General features: G+C 39.6%; 2 protein-coding genes across 8 annotated transcripts in view; one reads left to right on the forward strand and one right to left on the reverse strand.

Moving 5' to 3' along the window:
• The window catches only part of ccne2 (cyclin E2), a 43,613-nt gene extending 34,475 nt beyond the window's left edge, over window positions 1-9,138 (forward strand). For all 6 annotated transcript variants that reach the window (XM_043688041.1, XM_043688042.1, XM_043688039.1 and 3 more), the window contains 5 exons: window positions 1,139-1,234; window positions 3,488-3,622; window positions 4,875-4,986; window positions 7,187-7,344; window positions 8,826-9,138. In XM_043688041.1, the coding sequence (XP_043543976.1) occupies window positions 1,139-1,234; window positions 3,488-3,622; window positions 4,875-4,986; window positions 7,187-7,344; window positions 8,826-8,942 (618 nt within the window). In that variant the 3' untranslated portion in view covers window positions 8,943-9,138. The remainder of the gene's footprint in view (window positions 1-1,138; window positions 1,235-3,487; window positions 3,623-4,874; window positions 4,987-7,186; window positions 7,345-8,825) is intronic.
• Window positions 9,139-10,106: 968 nt separating this feature from the next.
• ints8 (integrator complex subunit 8) overlaps window positions 10,107-14,784 on the reverse strand; it is an 80,502-nt gene continuing 75,824 nt past the window's right edge. For both annotated transcript variants that reach the window (XM_043688035.1, XM_043688036.1), the window contains one exon: window positions 10,107-10,589. In XM_043688035.1, the coding sequence (XP_043543970.1) occupies window positions 10,473-10,589 (117 nt within the window). In that variant the 3' untranslated portion in view covers window positions 10,107-10,472. The remainder of the gene's footprint in view (window positions 10,590-14,784) is intronic.

The raw sequence follows: 14,784 nt of genomic DNA on the forward strand, positions 1-14,784 counted from the left end.
GGAGCCAGGCAGAGGGGAGAGAGGTGAGGAAGAAGATTGGCAGCAACAGGATGGCTTTCTGAATGCTCCCATGAACAATCATGACAGGGTTTGCTTTTCTGGCTTCCCAAATAGCAGGGTCTCCCATTGTTTGAATTAATACTGGCAGTGGGATGTTGAGGCCCTTAAGCACTTTCAAGGCCTCCGTTGGCACAAGGAGGAAGGCTGGCCACGTGGCTGCTCATAGTTGCTTCATCCAGGAAGAGGTGGTGGGCTTCCTACTTTGCACCCACTGTAGATCTACCATTTCCTCCTAGCTCCCTCAAGGACCTACCTGTCTCCAACATGGGAGGACATTAAATTCCACCTATGCAATTTAAAGAAATAATATCTCAAAACTAATCCATTTAAGAGCTTGTGCCTGAGTCACTCGTTCTTAAATTGTGGTTGAAGTAGCTTTCCAAGGGTCTGTACACTTGAATACCTTCATTACAAATTTTATCTGAAACATTCTTGATGAGCACGGCCTCTCTGTTATGCTTGGTAAGGTTTTTTTTTGTTTTTACACACAAAATGATTTGTCGTTTATTGGATCTTCACATCAGTTACAGTCGCATCCAGTTTGTGAAGTGGAATAGGTACTGGAAGAGCTAGGCTTGGGTTTCACAACACCATAAAGCGCTATTAGTTTCTACAATTAATTCTTAGTTCTTTGTGATCTATGAACTCTCGTAACACGTGGTTCCAATAAGGGAAGAAATAATCTCATTTCTTTTTTCTGATTGGTGAGAAAAACTGTTCAGTGGCAAACTTTGGTCAATAGTTTATCCATCATTTGAGTGTTATCTATTACTACTCTAAAGATTGACAGACCATGTGGTGAGCAGTAAGCATACGTAACTTAGTTAATTGCTCTTAACATTCCATATGGACATTCTTATTGTATAGTATGTGCTTAGACAAGGGACTGGAGATGGTATGATAACCAATCCATTTGAAAATGGGTCTTCTAACCAAAATGTTTAAAAAACCAAATACCTTTTGACTGCATGTATTCCATGAATTAAAATAAATCTTGTCACTAAATTTGACATGGAAATAACTTTGAACTTACTTGACAGTTTGTGTTTGCATCATTCAATCATTCATTTTGTTTTAGGAAATCTACCCTCCAAAATTGAATGAGTTTGCATATATCACAGATGGTGCATGTACAGAAACTGAAATACTTGATATGGAATTGATCATTTTAAAGGTAAGCAGCCTGACGTAGACATTTGCACAATGGTGGATCATAGAAAATAGAGTCCATGACTTTAAGCGCGGTTGTGCTCTTATTGATGTTTAAAAATAACAATGGAAATTCAAGAAATTACATTAAAGAAAGGTTTGGATTTAATGTGCACTTAAAGGAACTGATTCAAGTAACAGTGAGGTGGAGATTTTTGGGGACATGACTTGTATGGTACAAAACCATAGTTGCTAGTGTAAGGGCAAAGGGGAGGAGAATTCACTTCAAGTAGGATTGAAAGGACTCCATTCTCAAAGGGGTTGTAGAGATGGACACAATTAGAGCACAATCCTGATAGGACATTCAACATGAGATTTAGAGGACTGAGTATCAGTAGAGGTTAATAAGGATAGAGGTGATCATGAAAGAGCAGATCTTGATCCAAGGTTGGATACATGGAGTGGAATTTATGGAGGAATTTAAGAAATGGAGTGGTTTCATCATTGAATAAAATCGTGGCACCCACCTTTGCTCCATAATTCCTTATCAATTGACATAGCATCAACCTTTACTCCTGGAAGAAACATTCCACACTTTATTTTTTTGATAATTTCCATGTAGAAGTGTCACCTAATTTCATTCCTGGAATGTTCTGTGCAAGTTTGACCAGGGGACTTAACTCCTCAACAAGTGGAAATGGGGTAAAATAATTTCTTTGTTCCCCTTTACTGTCTGAGAGCTTCAATCAAATCACTATTTAAAGTTAAATTTCAAGGAAACCACTTTAGTTTGATCCACCATAATTTAACTCTTGGAGTCCAAGTAACAATTTTGTAAATGCGTACTAAATTCTGATCAGCATCTGTATTTGCTTCCTACGGTGTCATGTGAAGAACTGCTTACAATGCTCTAGCTGTGGTCTATCCAGAGCTTTGACAAGTGAAAGCATGACTTCTAACCCCTTGTATTCAGTCCTTTAAAGATAAGAGCACGATTCATGAGCATTTTTGGTTATTTTATGTCCCTGTCCATTAAATTTTCATGAGTGAAGTCCCTGCCCCTTGAGTGCTGGATTGTAAAGAATGGGAGGCCACCAATCAGACAGAGGGAGGAAAAGCCCTGGTCAGTAGAAACACTTGTATGAAATTGGTCAAGGGACGAAAGCAGAACAGTGGTGAACCTATTTTTATATGGAAGTAGTTGGAAGGTCATGTTGCAGCTGTATAGGCCATTGGTTAGGCCACTGTTGGAATATTGCGTGTAATTCTGGTCTCCTTCCTATCGGAAGGATGTTGTGAAACTTGAAAGGGTTCAGAAAAGACTTAACAAGAATGTTGCCAGCATTGGAGGATTTGAACTGTAGGGAGAGGCTGAACCGGCTGAGGCTGTTTACCCTGGAGTGTTGGAGGCTGAGGGGTGGCCTTATAGAAGTTCATAAAATTGAGGGGCATGGATAGGATAAATAAGCAAAGTCTTTTCCCTGGGGTGGGGGAGTACAGCACTAGAAGGCATAGGCTCAGGGTGAGAGGGGAAAGATATAAAAGAGAACTAAGGGGCAACTTTATCACGCAGAGGGTGGTATGTGTATGGAATGAGCTGCCAGAGGAAGTGGTGGAGGCTGGTACAATTGCAACATTTAAAGGGCATTTGGATGGGTATATGAATAGGAAGGGTTTGGAGAGATATGGCCGAGTGCTGGCAGGTAGGACTAGATTGGGATGGGATATCTGGTCGGCATGGACGTGTTGGATTGAAGGATCTATTTCTGTGCTGTACATCTGACTCCATGACTGTATACACTTGATTTTGCTTGGGGTCAGGTTGTAATCACTGTTTTAAATGTGCATTGTTTTAATCCAAGTACTATTCCTTTTATATATGATACATATTAATTGGACTTGGGTGCACAGGATAGAATTTAAAAACTTTGGGACATAAATGTGAACTGGAAGATATAGCAATGAGATTCAACGTAGAGCAGTATAAAGTGTTTTTGGTGGAATGAAGAGATATAATTGGGCTGAACTGATATAGTATTTATGGGGTGAAGGAACAGAGACTGGGGTGAACAAACACAAGACTTTGAAGACACTGAGACTAATAGAGAAGTTCCTTTTAAAAACAAAAAGACATTGAGGATTCTTAAAAATAGAGGAAGCTGTCAAACTCCTGTGAGGATCTTTGTTGTAATTACATAACAAGAGTGTTAGGGAGAATGCTGACAAAATTACCAATACCATTTCACACAATGCTGTGTGTATATTTCTTTTTTTAAAGGCCTTAAACTGGGAGCTGTGTCCAGTGACTATTATTTGCTGGTTGAATCTTTATCTTCAAATTATCTGTTTAAAAGAGATACCCAAAATGTCGCTACCGCAGTATTCTCAGGAAACTTTTATACAGATTGCTCAGGTAATTACTTAACTTCAGTATTGTGAAGCAAGTGCCAGCGTTGCTGTTTAAAATTCTGCAACTGTCCTCTGAATGTTTTTTCTTTTGCAGTGCAAATTACTTCATGTGAAGTTGCTAATTGATTGACCAAAATCATGAATAATGAACGAATTCTGTATTTCAATTTGAATATTTATTCTTTCACACTTGAAACCATTATCGGTGCCTTGACATTTTTCTCAACTAAGTATCTTTCTTTTGAAACGCAAGCTTTTGCTGAAGATCTTTGTATTTCACTAAACCATAATTTAGCGTTATGGATAGCAATATCTATAATGACTTCAACTGAAATAGTACTAATGCTTCCAAATAGGAAACATTTGTTTTCCTCATTGCAACCCTGTCAGTGATGTTCGGTATTTGATTACAAGATGCAGTGGCTGCTGCATTGTCTCCGGCCTCTTCCTGCTCTTGGTGCCACTTTGATAGAATCATTGAACGGCCACAGTGTGAAAGCAGGCCATTCAGCTCAGAGTCTACACTACCCCTGCAAAGAGCATCCCAGCTCCCTACCCTATCCCTGTAACTCTGCATTTCCCATGGCTAATCCACCTAGCCTGTACGTCCTTGGACACTATGAGAAATTTAACGTGGCCAATCCACCCAACCTGCACATCTTTGACTTTGGGAGGAAACTGGAGCACCTGAAGGAAATGCACACACTACATAGGGAGAATGTCCAAATACCACACATAGTCGTCCAAAAGTAGAATCTTACCCAGGCCCCTGGCACTGAGGCAGCTGTGGTAATCACTGAGTCACCCTGCTGCCAATTTGATATTGATTTAAGTTTGAATCTATCCCTCTTTCGCCTGTTTCCACTTTCAAAAGATTTGTCAAATTGTATGCCATCAAATGTGTTCCTACTGACCTCCCTCCATTTTCTTCCATTTCTTGCTCTGCTCATTCGACCCCATCCTTTAGCATTTGTGGGTATATTTATGACTTGCTATTGGATAACCAATTTTAACTGCATTTATGAAAAATCCTCCTCCTTCATGTAACATCTGCACCTAAACCTTGACTGAATGTGGGATCTATTGAAGATGTTTGCTAGTGATCAGGCTGTTAGAGTAATGCACATTTTTTAAACTCTTGCTTTAGAATCCAGATGCTAAAATGTGCTACTTCACCTTTGCTGTTCTCAAAGGGCAGATTTTATGAGAACAGTGAAATAGTGTTGCTCATCTTTTCTTAAACTTTCTCTGTACAGCTTTTAGATCTGTGTATCCTTGATGTTGAGAGTTTGAGTTTCCCATATGGTGCTTTAGCTGCTGCTGCTGTGTGCTACTACACCTCTACAGAAGACACTTTCAAGGCATCAGGTATGGAGATTCTTGCTGTTTCAGATGTATAGTTGATTGCTTATATGTAGTTTTGATTTCTTTCTATAAAGCTCCAAACTAGCAAAGGAAGAGCACACTTAGGTACTGCCTGAATGATTGAGAGCAAAATACAGGAGACTGGTATGCTCTATATGTGAGTGTCCCTTCAATGAATAGCTTGACAGTTTTTGGTTGGAATGGAGATCATTCTATAACATTAATCAGTGCCATAGTGGTCTCTTAGACTAATTCCAATTCATTGTTCCTGAACTCTGTGAGCCAATAGAGATTCAGCCCCAGCTCTAATCATACACTATTTTGCTGCTATTTTTCAGTCTTGTTTATTATTTTTCCTTGCTGATTGCATGGTTTTCTGGGATGGGAAGTTGATATTCTAAGACCCCAGAATGTCAGACAGGCTGAAATGCTGCAGTATTTGTATTTTCTTGTCTGTCACAAATATTACAATGGGGAGAGTGGTGGTATAGTACTAATGCCACTGGTCTAGTAATCCAGAACCCCAGGTTAATGTTCTGAACATGGGTTAAAATCAAAATGTAAATTCAATTTTAAAAAAGTGGCATAAACAAACTAGCCTAAAGGTGACCATATCACCACTGTGTTTTCAATTTGTCATGAAATCCATCTGCATCACTAATATCTTTACAGGGAACATCCTTACCTGGTCAGGTCCAACTTGGAATAGGCAATTAATTATGCCCACAACCCATGAGCAATTTTTTTAAAAGAACAATTAGGCATTAGATTGAAGCTGTCCAAATTTATCCTGAACTGGGTGATCTTTATCTACAGTTTTAGGCTACATTGGAACCCAGCTTCCTAAGGGGAAACTATACTTCCACCCAGTTCTAATCATTGCAATATATAAAAGGTTAATATTTGGAATGTAAGGATCAGGTATATATACAAATGAGTACAATGCATGGAACAATGTATTTGACACATCCAACAGAGATTTACCTGCACCTCCACATGTCATCTACTGTGTCCATTGCTCCCCCTGTGGTCCCCTCTACAGTGGGGAGACCACTTGCAGAACATTTCAGAGAACATCTCTAGGACACTAAACCCTACTGCCCTGTGGCTGAACACTTCAACGAAGAAGGGCTTATGCCTGAAACGTTGATTTTCCCCTGTTCCTTGGATGCTGCCTGGCCTGCTGCACTTTTCCAGCAAAACATTTTCAACTCCTCCTCCCGCTCAGCCAAGGACATGCAGGTCCTACGCTGCCTCTGCTGTCAGATTTTAGCCACCTGATGCCTGGAGGAAGAATGCTCATCTGCCTTGGGACCCTCCAACTTCAAGGGATCAATGTCAATTTTCACCCATTTCCTCCTCTTTCCCCTCCCCCCCCCTCCCCCCACCTTATCCCAGACCCAACCCTCCAACGCAGGACCACCCTCTTCATCTGTCCTACCTTCCCACCTAGCTGCCCCATCTTCCACTCTGACCTATCACCATCACCCCCACCTCCATCTTCCTGTTGCATTCCCAGTTACCTCTTCCCTGCCCGCCCCTCCCACACCTCCCATTTATCTCTCAGATCCCTTGGGCCCTTCCACATTCCTAATAAAGAGCTTATGCTCAAAACATGAACTCTCCCTCTCCTCAGATGCTGCCTGACTAGTTGTGCTTTTCCAGTGCCACACTTTTATACTCTGATCTCCAGCATTTGCAGTCCTCACTTTCTCCTAGTGTATAAGAGAATGTTCTGTAGCATATCTCTATGCTAGTCAGAGAATTATTCCATTCCTAAAAGTTGTAAAAATGCTTGTGTTTTTCTCACACTAAGCACCTGGCTTGATGTGTAAAGAGATGTGATTAAAAATGAGCAAAACAGGATATCTAATAGACTGACTCAATACACCTTGGACCTGGTATACCCAAACATTGTCCTTACCAGTATAATACTTTGGCCAAACTCTTAAGACAATTTTGGAGTTCTACAAATCAAAGCTTGATGCAGTTGAATCAGCTTCAATCTTCAGGATTTCAATGAGCATAAGAAATAGTGGTAAAGGCATTCTAGATAGTAAACCAATCCCTCTTGTGTAGCTCTTCCAATCCTTAGTGGAACAAGTCCTATTTTTTATAAAAGCATCAGCATGATAAAGTTGTGTTTTTTATTTAGACTTTACTCCTAATTAGGTAACTTATCTACATATTATTTTGTTCCTAGGCCTGGAATGGGACAGCATCTCTGCATGTTTTAACTGGATGGTCCCGTTTGCTAAAACCCTGAGTGAAGGTGAGCCAATAAAATTAAGAGATTTCAAGCAAGTGGCAGATGAAGACAGACACAACATTCAAACGCATACTAAGTACTTAGATTTGCTGGTGAGTTATTTTTCACTGATTACTAAGATGCAGAGGATTGATTCTTAAAAAATAATCTCTGGACACTTTACCATTTTGTCTTCATTAGCAACCTGTTCTGTCCTTGTCTGATTAAGTATACAAAGCCGCCTATTCCAAACAGCAGCCTTAATTCTTTGTCAGGAAAATTTTTGCATGTAAATCCTTGAACAAATTCCTCCTAATGGTGCTCAACAGGAATAGAAACAAATCTGTCCAGCAGGTTCTGTGGGAAGAAAGCAAAATTAACATAGAGTCCAATGATTCTTCATCATAACTGCTCTTTCGCTGTGAAGAGTCACTAGACTCAATGTTAACTGTGCTTTCTTCTCTCTGATGCCATCATCTGTTGAGTTTCTGCTGCAATTTGTTTTTGTTTCTTGTTTAGAACCAAGCCACTGGATGTACTTGTGTGCCGAATGGTCAAAGTAGTAGGTTATAGATGCATTTTAAGAGGTGAAAATTTAGTAAAAGATGGTCTGACTAGTACCTTGTATAAATTTTAGCAACACTTCCATTTTTTTATATCACACTCCCTTTGAAATAAAGCCAACATTCCATTTGCCTTCCCTAATGCCCACTGACACTTTGTACTGGCTTTTTTGTGATGCACAATGATTCCCAAATACCTCTGGGCTGTAGCTTTCTGCAGTCTTTTTCCATTTAAACAATTTTAGCTCTTTTTTTTCATCCACAAAAATGTCCCTTATGCAATCACTACTACTTTCTGTTAATTGGCCAATCCATGCTAACATAATGCCTCCAACACCATGGATTCTTACTGTTTTACTACACGTTAGGCTATATAATAACTTATTACACACCTCCTAGAAATTCAAATATATTACATCAGCTGCTTCCCTGTTATCCATCCTGCTTGTTAACTCAATCCTAAATTTGTCAGGCACAATTTCCCCTTTGTGAAACTATGCTGACTGTTTCATCATACTCTTATTTCTAAATGCTTGGCTATGACATCCTTTACATACATTATTGGGAAAATTTGACAGTATGTTTAGCTAACCAGTCTATAGTTACCCAAGTTGTTTGTTTTTTTTTGTCTCTCCTTTATTTATAAAGGTATTACATTGGGTGTTTTCTAATACTAAGGATTCTTGGAAGATTACCACCAGTGTATCCACTACCTCTGGTAGTTACTACTGATATCCCAGGATGTATCCCATCAGGTCCAGGGATTTCAGTTTTTAGTCCCTTTACTTCTAGTTTAAGATCACAAAATACTGAGATACATTAACAATGGTCAGTTGCTGAGTCTGAGTTTCAGTTAATCCAGATGAAGAACATTTTAGTGAAAACTATTTAATTGTTTTTACCATCCATAATTCTCATGTTCTGTGAGCTTTAGACATGCTTATACTTTGTATGGATGAATATATACTTTGTTGTAAATACTACCGAGAATCACTCATTCAAAAACCTACACCCACTTTCTTTGCTTTTAGGAGGAAGCGCACATCAGGAAAGCAGAGTGTACTGCAAGGCTATCCCCTGTGTCCATAGGAGGAATCCTGACTCCACCTAAAAGTACTGAGAAGCCATTGGCTGGTTCAACATATTGAATGAATGAATTTACTGGAAGAGCAAAAAGCTAGGACTCAATATTGGAGAACTGTGGAATTGCATACTGTGAGCTCGGGCTATATTACTGCCACAAAAGGTATCTGGAAACTTGAGCAGACCAAAGTTTTTAAAAATAACTACAGCAATGCATCATCTAATGTTTTAAAGAGTAAGTAAGCTAGGTACTAGCACCAGAACAACACTCTGCTTCTGCCCAAGAGACTAATCTGTTGGGACTATTTGAGGAAGGGGGAATAACTAATAAGAGCCAGTGAAGGTCATTTGATGGTGAACCATAATTTCTGTTCAGCCTGCACATCAAAAGGTGACTTGTGCCAATCCATTTAACTTCAATTACTTTCCTCTGAAGAAATATGAAAGCCTGCTAATTCTGAAGAGTTGAAAGACCAGTAGACAGTTCATCAAATTCCAGAAAGCAGAGTTATGAGATTTTAATTCTTGGCAGAAAGTTTTATGAAACTGAACTGTGAAACTTGGTGTTTTAGATGGGAGATTGAATCTGTGAGGGAGCAGAGATTTGCCTTCCATGTTTACAATGGAGGAGAAGACATCTTACAACTTGCAGCTAGCTTTCATGTCTTTCTCCTCCCAATATTTTGCAGCCATAGTTCAGCATATTGTTGAAGGACCTCATTCATCGTTGATGTATGTTTTTACATACCATCTTTTGAGCTACGACTGTGAATGACAAATGCTCACTTGGATGAAATATTAGTCTGTGTAGGGAAAAAACAATCTACTTCCAACTACATTCCAATATGTACACCAACTTTTTATAACAATTGATGTATGCTGGCACTAACTGTACATACAGTTTTTGTACTTTAATTTTTAAATGCAGGGCTACACTATTTGGACCTGTACTGGTGCTGTTTTCCTCTTTCAGGATGGTTAAATACTGGACTCTAAGTGGATGACTAAATTGGGTAGTGGTTTCTTGCTGAGGGAAATGTATATGCAGATTACATGTGTTGTGCAGGTATGAGAGTGGAGAGTTCAGTTTGAGCTCTAATTTGTATATAAAGCAATGTCTAAATGGAACCATGTACAATAAGATTTTGTATAGTTGGTACATAAACTATTAGCATTTCACAGCAATTCATGCCTCACACAGCTGGACTAAACAACTGAAATTTCACTGCCAAAGAGAAACCTACATGATTTTAATGTATTATTGTAAATAGCTTTGTAAAAATGTACAGGAAATTACATAGCTACTGATACATAGCTATCCAACACCACTATAAAAATACATTTTCAATGCTCTTAAGAAAATATGAACATTTGAAATGTAAGCTAAATGCCAGCTGGATGTCTTTAACTGTATGTATTAAGATGCAGTACTATGAAATAAATACTAGGTGCTGTGAAATTTTAAACATTTGAATGTGCTGTAATTTTCATTTTTCACATCTACACTATAGACAGAAATACTGTTATGAACAAGTCCCAAAACACAACCAAATGTCTTAATTATAGCATCTCTTATGCACTTTTTTATTAGCATGTTAAAAGTAAAGTTTTGCCATGGCTTGCAGGAACTTCTTTTTCCTCTTCTGTGCAGCTAGATGTAAAACCTCTTCAGGGTTACTTGAGTTGAGCTCAGATTGGCCAATTGCTTTAATCTGGGGAAGATTTAGGAATAAGAAAAAATGAGATATCAAACAAGGTCAGCACAGTGGTTAGCACTACTGCCTCTTAGCACCAGGGTCCGAGGTTCGATTCTAGGCTCGGGCGACTGTCTGTCTGTTTCCTCCAGGTGCTCAGGTTTCCCCTCACAGTCCAAAGATGTGCAGATCAGGTGAATTAACCATGTTAAATTGCCCATAGTGTTGTTTAGGCGCATTAGTCAGAGGGAAATGGGTCACTCTTCAAAGGGCCGGTGTGGACTGGATGGGGCAAGGGCTTTCACTCTGCAGGGAATCTAATCTAATCATGCTCAGGTTAACTCAAAGTCTGCATGTTGAATCCTATTTATGTTAGGGTGAAAGGAAAGGCTGAATGACTAAAGAAATTGAGGGTTTGGTTAAGAAAAAGAAGGAAGTTGTCCTTGGGCCTTTATTGTTTGTAATTTTTATTAATGACTTGGATGAGGGGATTGAAGGATGGGTCAGCAAGTTTGCAGATGACACAAAGGTTGGAGGTGTCGTTGACAGTATAGAGGGCTGTTGTAGGCTGCAGCGCGACATTGACAGGATGCAGAGATGGGCTGAGAGGTGGCAGATGGAGTTCAACCTGGATAAATGCGAGGTGATGCATTTTGGAAGGTCGAATTTGAAAGCTGAGTACAGGATTAAGGATAGGATTCTTGGTAGTGTGGAGGAACAGAGGGATCTTGGGGTGCAGGTACATAGATCCCTTAAAATGGCCACCCAAGTGGACAGGGTTGTTAAGAAAGCATATGGTGTTTTGGCTTTCATTAACAAGGGTATTGTTGCAGCTCTATAAAACTTGACTGGAGAGAGGCAAATGTAATTCCTCTCTTCAAGAAAGGAAATCGGGAAATCCCCAGCAATTACAGACCAGTAAGTCTCACGTCTGTCGTCTACAAGGTGTTAGAAAGGATTCTGAGGGATAAAGGATTCTGAGGGATAGGATTTATGACCATCTGGAAGAGCATGGCTGGATTAAATGCAGTCAATATGGCTTTGTGAAGGGCAGGTCATGCCTCACAAACCTTAGAGTTCTTTGACTAGAAAAGTTGATGAGGGTCTTGGTTAGACCGCACTTGGAATACTGCGTCCAGTTCTGGTCGCACTATTATAAGAAAGATGTGGATGCTTTGGAGAGGGTTCAGAGGAGGTTTACCAGGATGCTACCTGGACTGAAGGGCTTATCTTATGAAGAGAGGTTGACTGAGCTCTGACTTTTTTCATTGGAGAAGAGGAGGAGAAGAGGGGATCTAATTGAGGTATACAAGATAATGAGAGGTATAGATAGAGTCAATAGCTAGAGACTATTTCCCAGGGCAGAAATGACTAACAGAGGGGTCATAGTTTTAAGCTGGTTGGAGGAAAGTACAGAGGGGATGTCAGAGGTGGGTTCTTTACACACAGAGTTGTGAGAGCATGGAATGCGTTGCCAGCAGCAGTTGTGGAGGCAGGGTCATTGGGGACATTTAAGAGACTCCTGGACATGCATATGGTCACAAATTTAAGGGTGCATACATGAGGATCAGTGGTCAGCACAACAGCCTGGACTGAAGGGCCTGTTCTGTGCTGTACTATGTTCTATGAAGCATATGTCAGGTGGAGACAGGATAGATTGAGTGAATCCTTGGAAGAATTTAAAGGCAGTAGGAGTATACTTAAGAAGGAAATCAGGAGAGCAAAAAGGGGACATGAGAGAGCTTTGGCAAATAGAATTAAGGAGAATCCAAAGGGTTTTAGAAATACATTAAGGACAAAAGGCTAACTATGGAGATCAGCAAGGTGGCCTTTGTGTGGAGCCATAGAAAATGGGGGAGATACTAAATGAGTATTTTGCATCAGTATTTTCTGTGGAAAAGGACATGAAAGATATATATGGAAGATGGTGACATCTTGCAAAATGTCTATATTACAGAGGAGAAAGTGTTGGATGTCTTAATGCAAAAAAGTGGATAAATCCCTAGGACCTGATCAGGTGTACCCTAGAAATCTGAAAGGGAAGTGATTGCTGGGCCGCTTACTGAGATATTTGTATCGTTGAAGACTGGAGGCTGGCTAACAGGGTGCCACTGTTTAAGAAAGGTGGTAAGGACAAGCCAGGGAACTAGAGACCAGCGAGCCTGACGTTGTTGGAGGAAATCCTGACAGACGTGTATTTGAAAAGGCAAGGACTGATTAGGGATAGTCAACATGGCTTTGTGTGTGGGAAATCATGTCTCACAAATTTGAATGAGTTCTTTTGAAGTAACAAAGGATTAAGGGCAGAGCGGTAGATGTGATCCATAAGAACTGAAGGTGTTCGACAGGGTTTCCCATGGGAGACTGGTGAGCGAGGTTAGATCTCGTGGAACACAGGGAGAACTCTCCATTTGGACACAGAACTGGCTCAAAGGTAGAAGGTGGAGGGTTGTTTTTCAGACTGGAGGCCTGTGACAAGTGGAGTGTCACAAGGATCAGTGCTGGGTCCTCTACCTTTATTTATATAAATGATTTGGAAGTGAGCATAAGAGGTTTGGTTGGTTTGCTGATAACACCAAAATTGGAGGTGTAGTGGACAGCAAAGCAAGTTACCTCAGATTACAACTGGATCTTGATCAGATGGGCTGAGAAGTAGCAGATGGAGTTTCATTTAGATACATGCGAAGTGCTGCATTTTGGGAAAGCAAATCTTAGCAGGACTTGTACACTTAATGGTAAGGTCTGAGGGAGTGTTGCTGAACAAAGAGACCTTGGAGTGCAAGTTCATAGCTTCTTGAAAGTGGAGTAACAGGTAGATTAGGATAGTGAAGAAGGCGTATGGTATGCTTTCCTTTATTGGTCAGAGTACTGAGCACAGGAGTTGGGAGGTCATGTTGTGACTGTACAGTACATTGGTTAGACCAGTGTTGGAATATTGTGTGCAAATCGGTCTCCTTCCTGTGCATCCCTATGACTCAATGGGACACTTTTGATTTAGAATGCAAAATAAATTCAAATTTTTACATGCTGAAACAATTTGAAACTTCAGAAGGCTTAGAAAAGTGTTGGTGAAAGGTATATGGTTTTTCTTTTTAAGGTAAGAAATATAAATACTTAAAAGGGGAATAGATTGATGTAGTACAAGATTCAACTTTGACCTCAATCACCTCTGCAGTTGTGTTTTTAATTATTTCACAGCAGCCACCCTAACAACCTCTGGTAAATACAGTACTAGGTTTTGTTTTGTGTACTCAGGTTGCGCACTTAATGCCCACCAAAGCAAATTTTATTTTTATATTGTATTCTTCACACTAACTGCTGTATCTGTCATGTGTCCCCATCAGCAATCGTCAAAACAATTCAAGCAAACTAAAAACATGCCCCCCCCCAAAAAAAATCAGATTTTATGCATTGCTGGTTCTTAACACTGGCATCATGCTTAGTCCCATGATCCTATGTTTTGTCTGTAATCCTGTAATTTCCACAGCCTCAATTACATACTCAACTCTTTTTCTTACTAAAAGCATCGGAATTAGCTTCCACCTCTTTCAGGTAGTGTTCTGCAATTATATCATCTCTTAAGCACTATTATTACCTAGGGATACTTCCACGTTTCAACTCAGCAAAAAAAAAAATTCTTATCTCCATTCTACATCTTTCACCAATGATTTTACACGAGACAACAGGTTTTACCTGTTCTTTCTCAATCCCTCAACATCTTGAAAACCTCAAGTTTGTTCTCTCTGGAACAACAAAGTTAACTTATCCTTTCCAATCTTTCTTCATAATTGCTGTATGGTACCCTGAATTTTCCACAGTACATGGGCTGAGGCCTAAAGCAGTCATGTATACATTTTTAGTTTGACCTCTCTGGTTTTGTTCTGTTTTACAATAGACACAAGTAAACCACATGCATTTTAATTTACCCTGCTCACTCTGCAACCTTGAACAATTTGTATCTATCATTATTATCTATACTTTTCCAACTCATACAATTCTTCCCTTGTAGGTCCTCTTAAAGTGCATAATTTGATAACTAACAACATTTAATGCCATTAGTCATGCTACAGCACATCGCTTATATATTCCTGAAGTCAAATATAATAATCTTTATCTACAACTATACTTTCCTATCATCCGCAAACTATAATGCTATTTCTTACACAACCATAGGTACACAGTCACGTTGGCAAACAGTAATGAACCTGAATAT

Source organism: Chiloscyllium plagiosum, chromosome 4, assembly GCF_004010195.1.
Source record: "Chiloscyllium plagiosum isolate BGI_BamShark_2017 chromosome 4, ASM401019v2, whole genome shotgun sequence".
NCBI lineage: Eukaryota > Metazoa > Chordata > Chondrichthyes > Orectolobiformes > Hemiscylliidae > Chiloscyllium > Chiloscyllium plagiosum.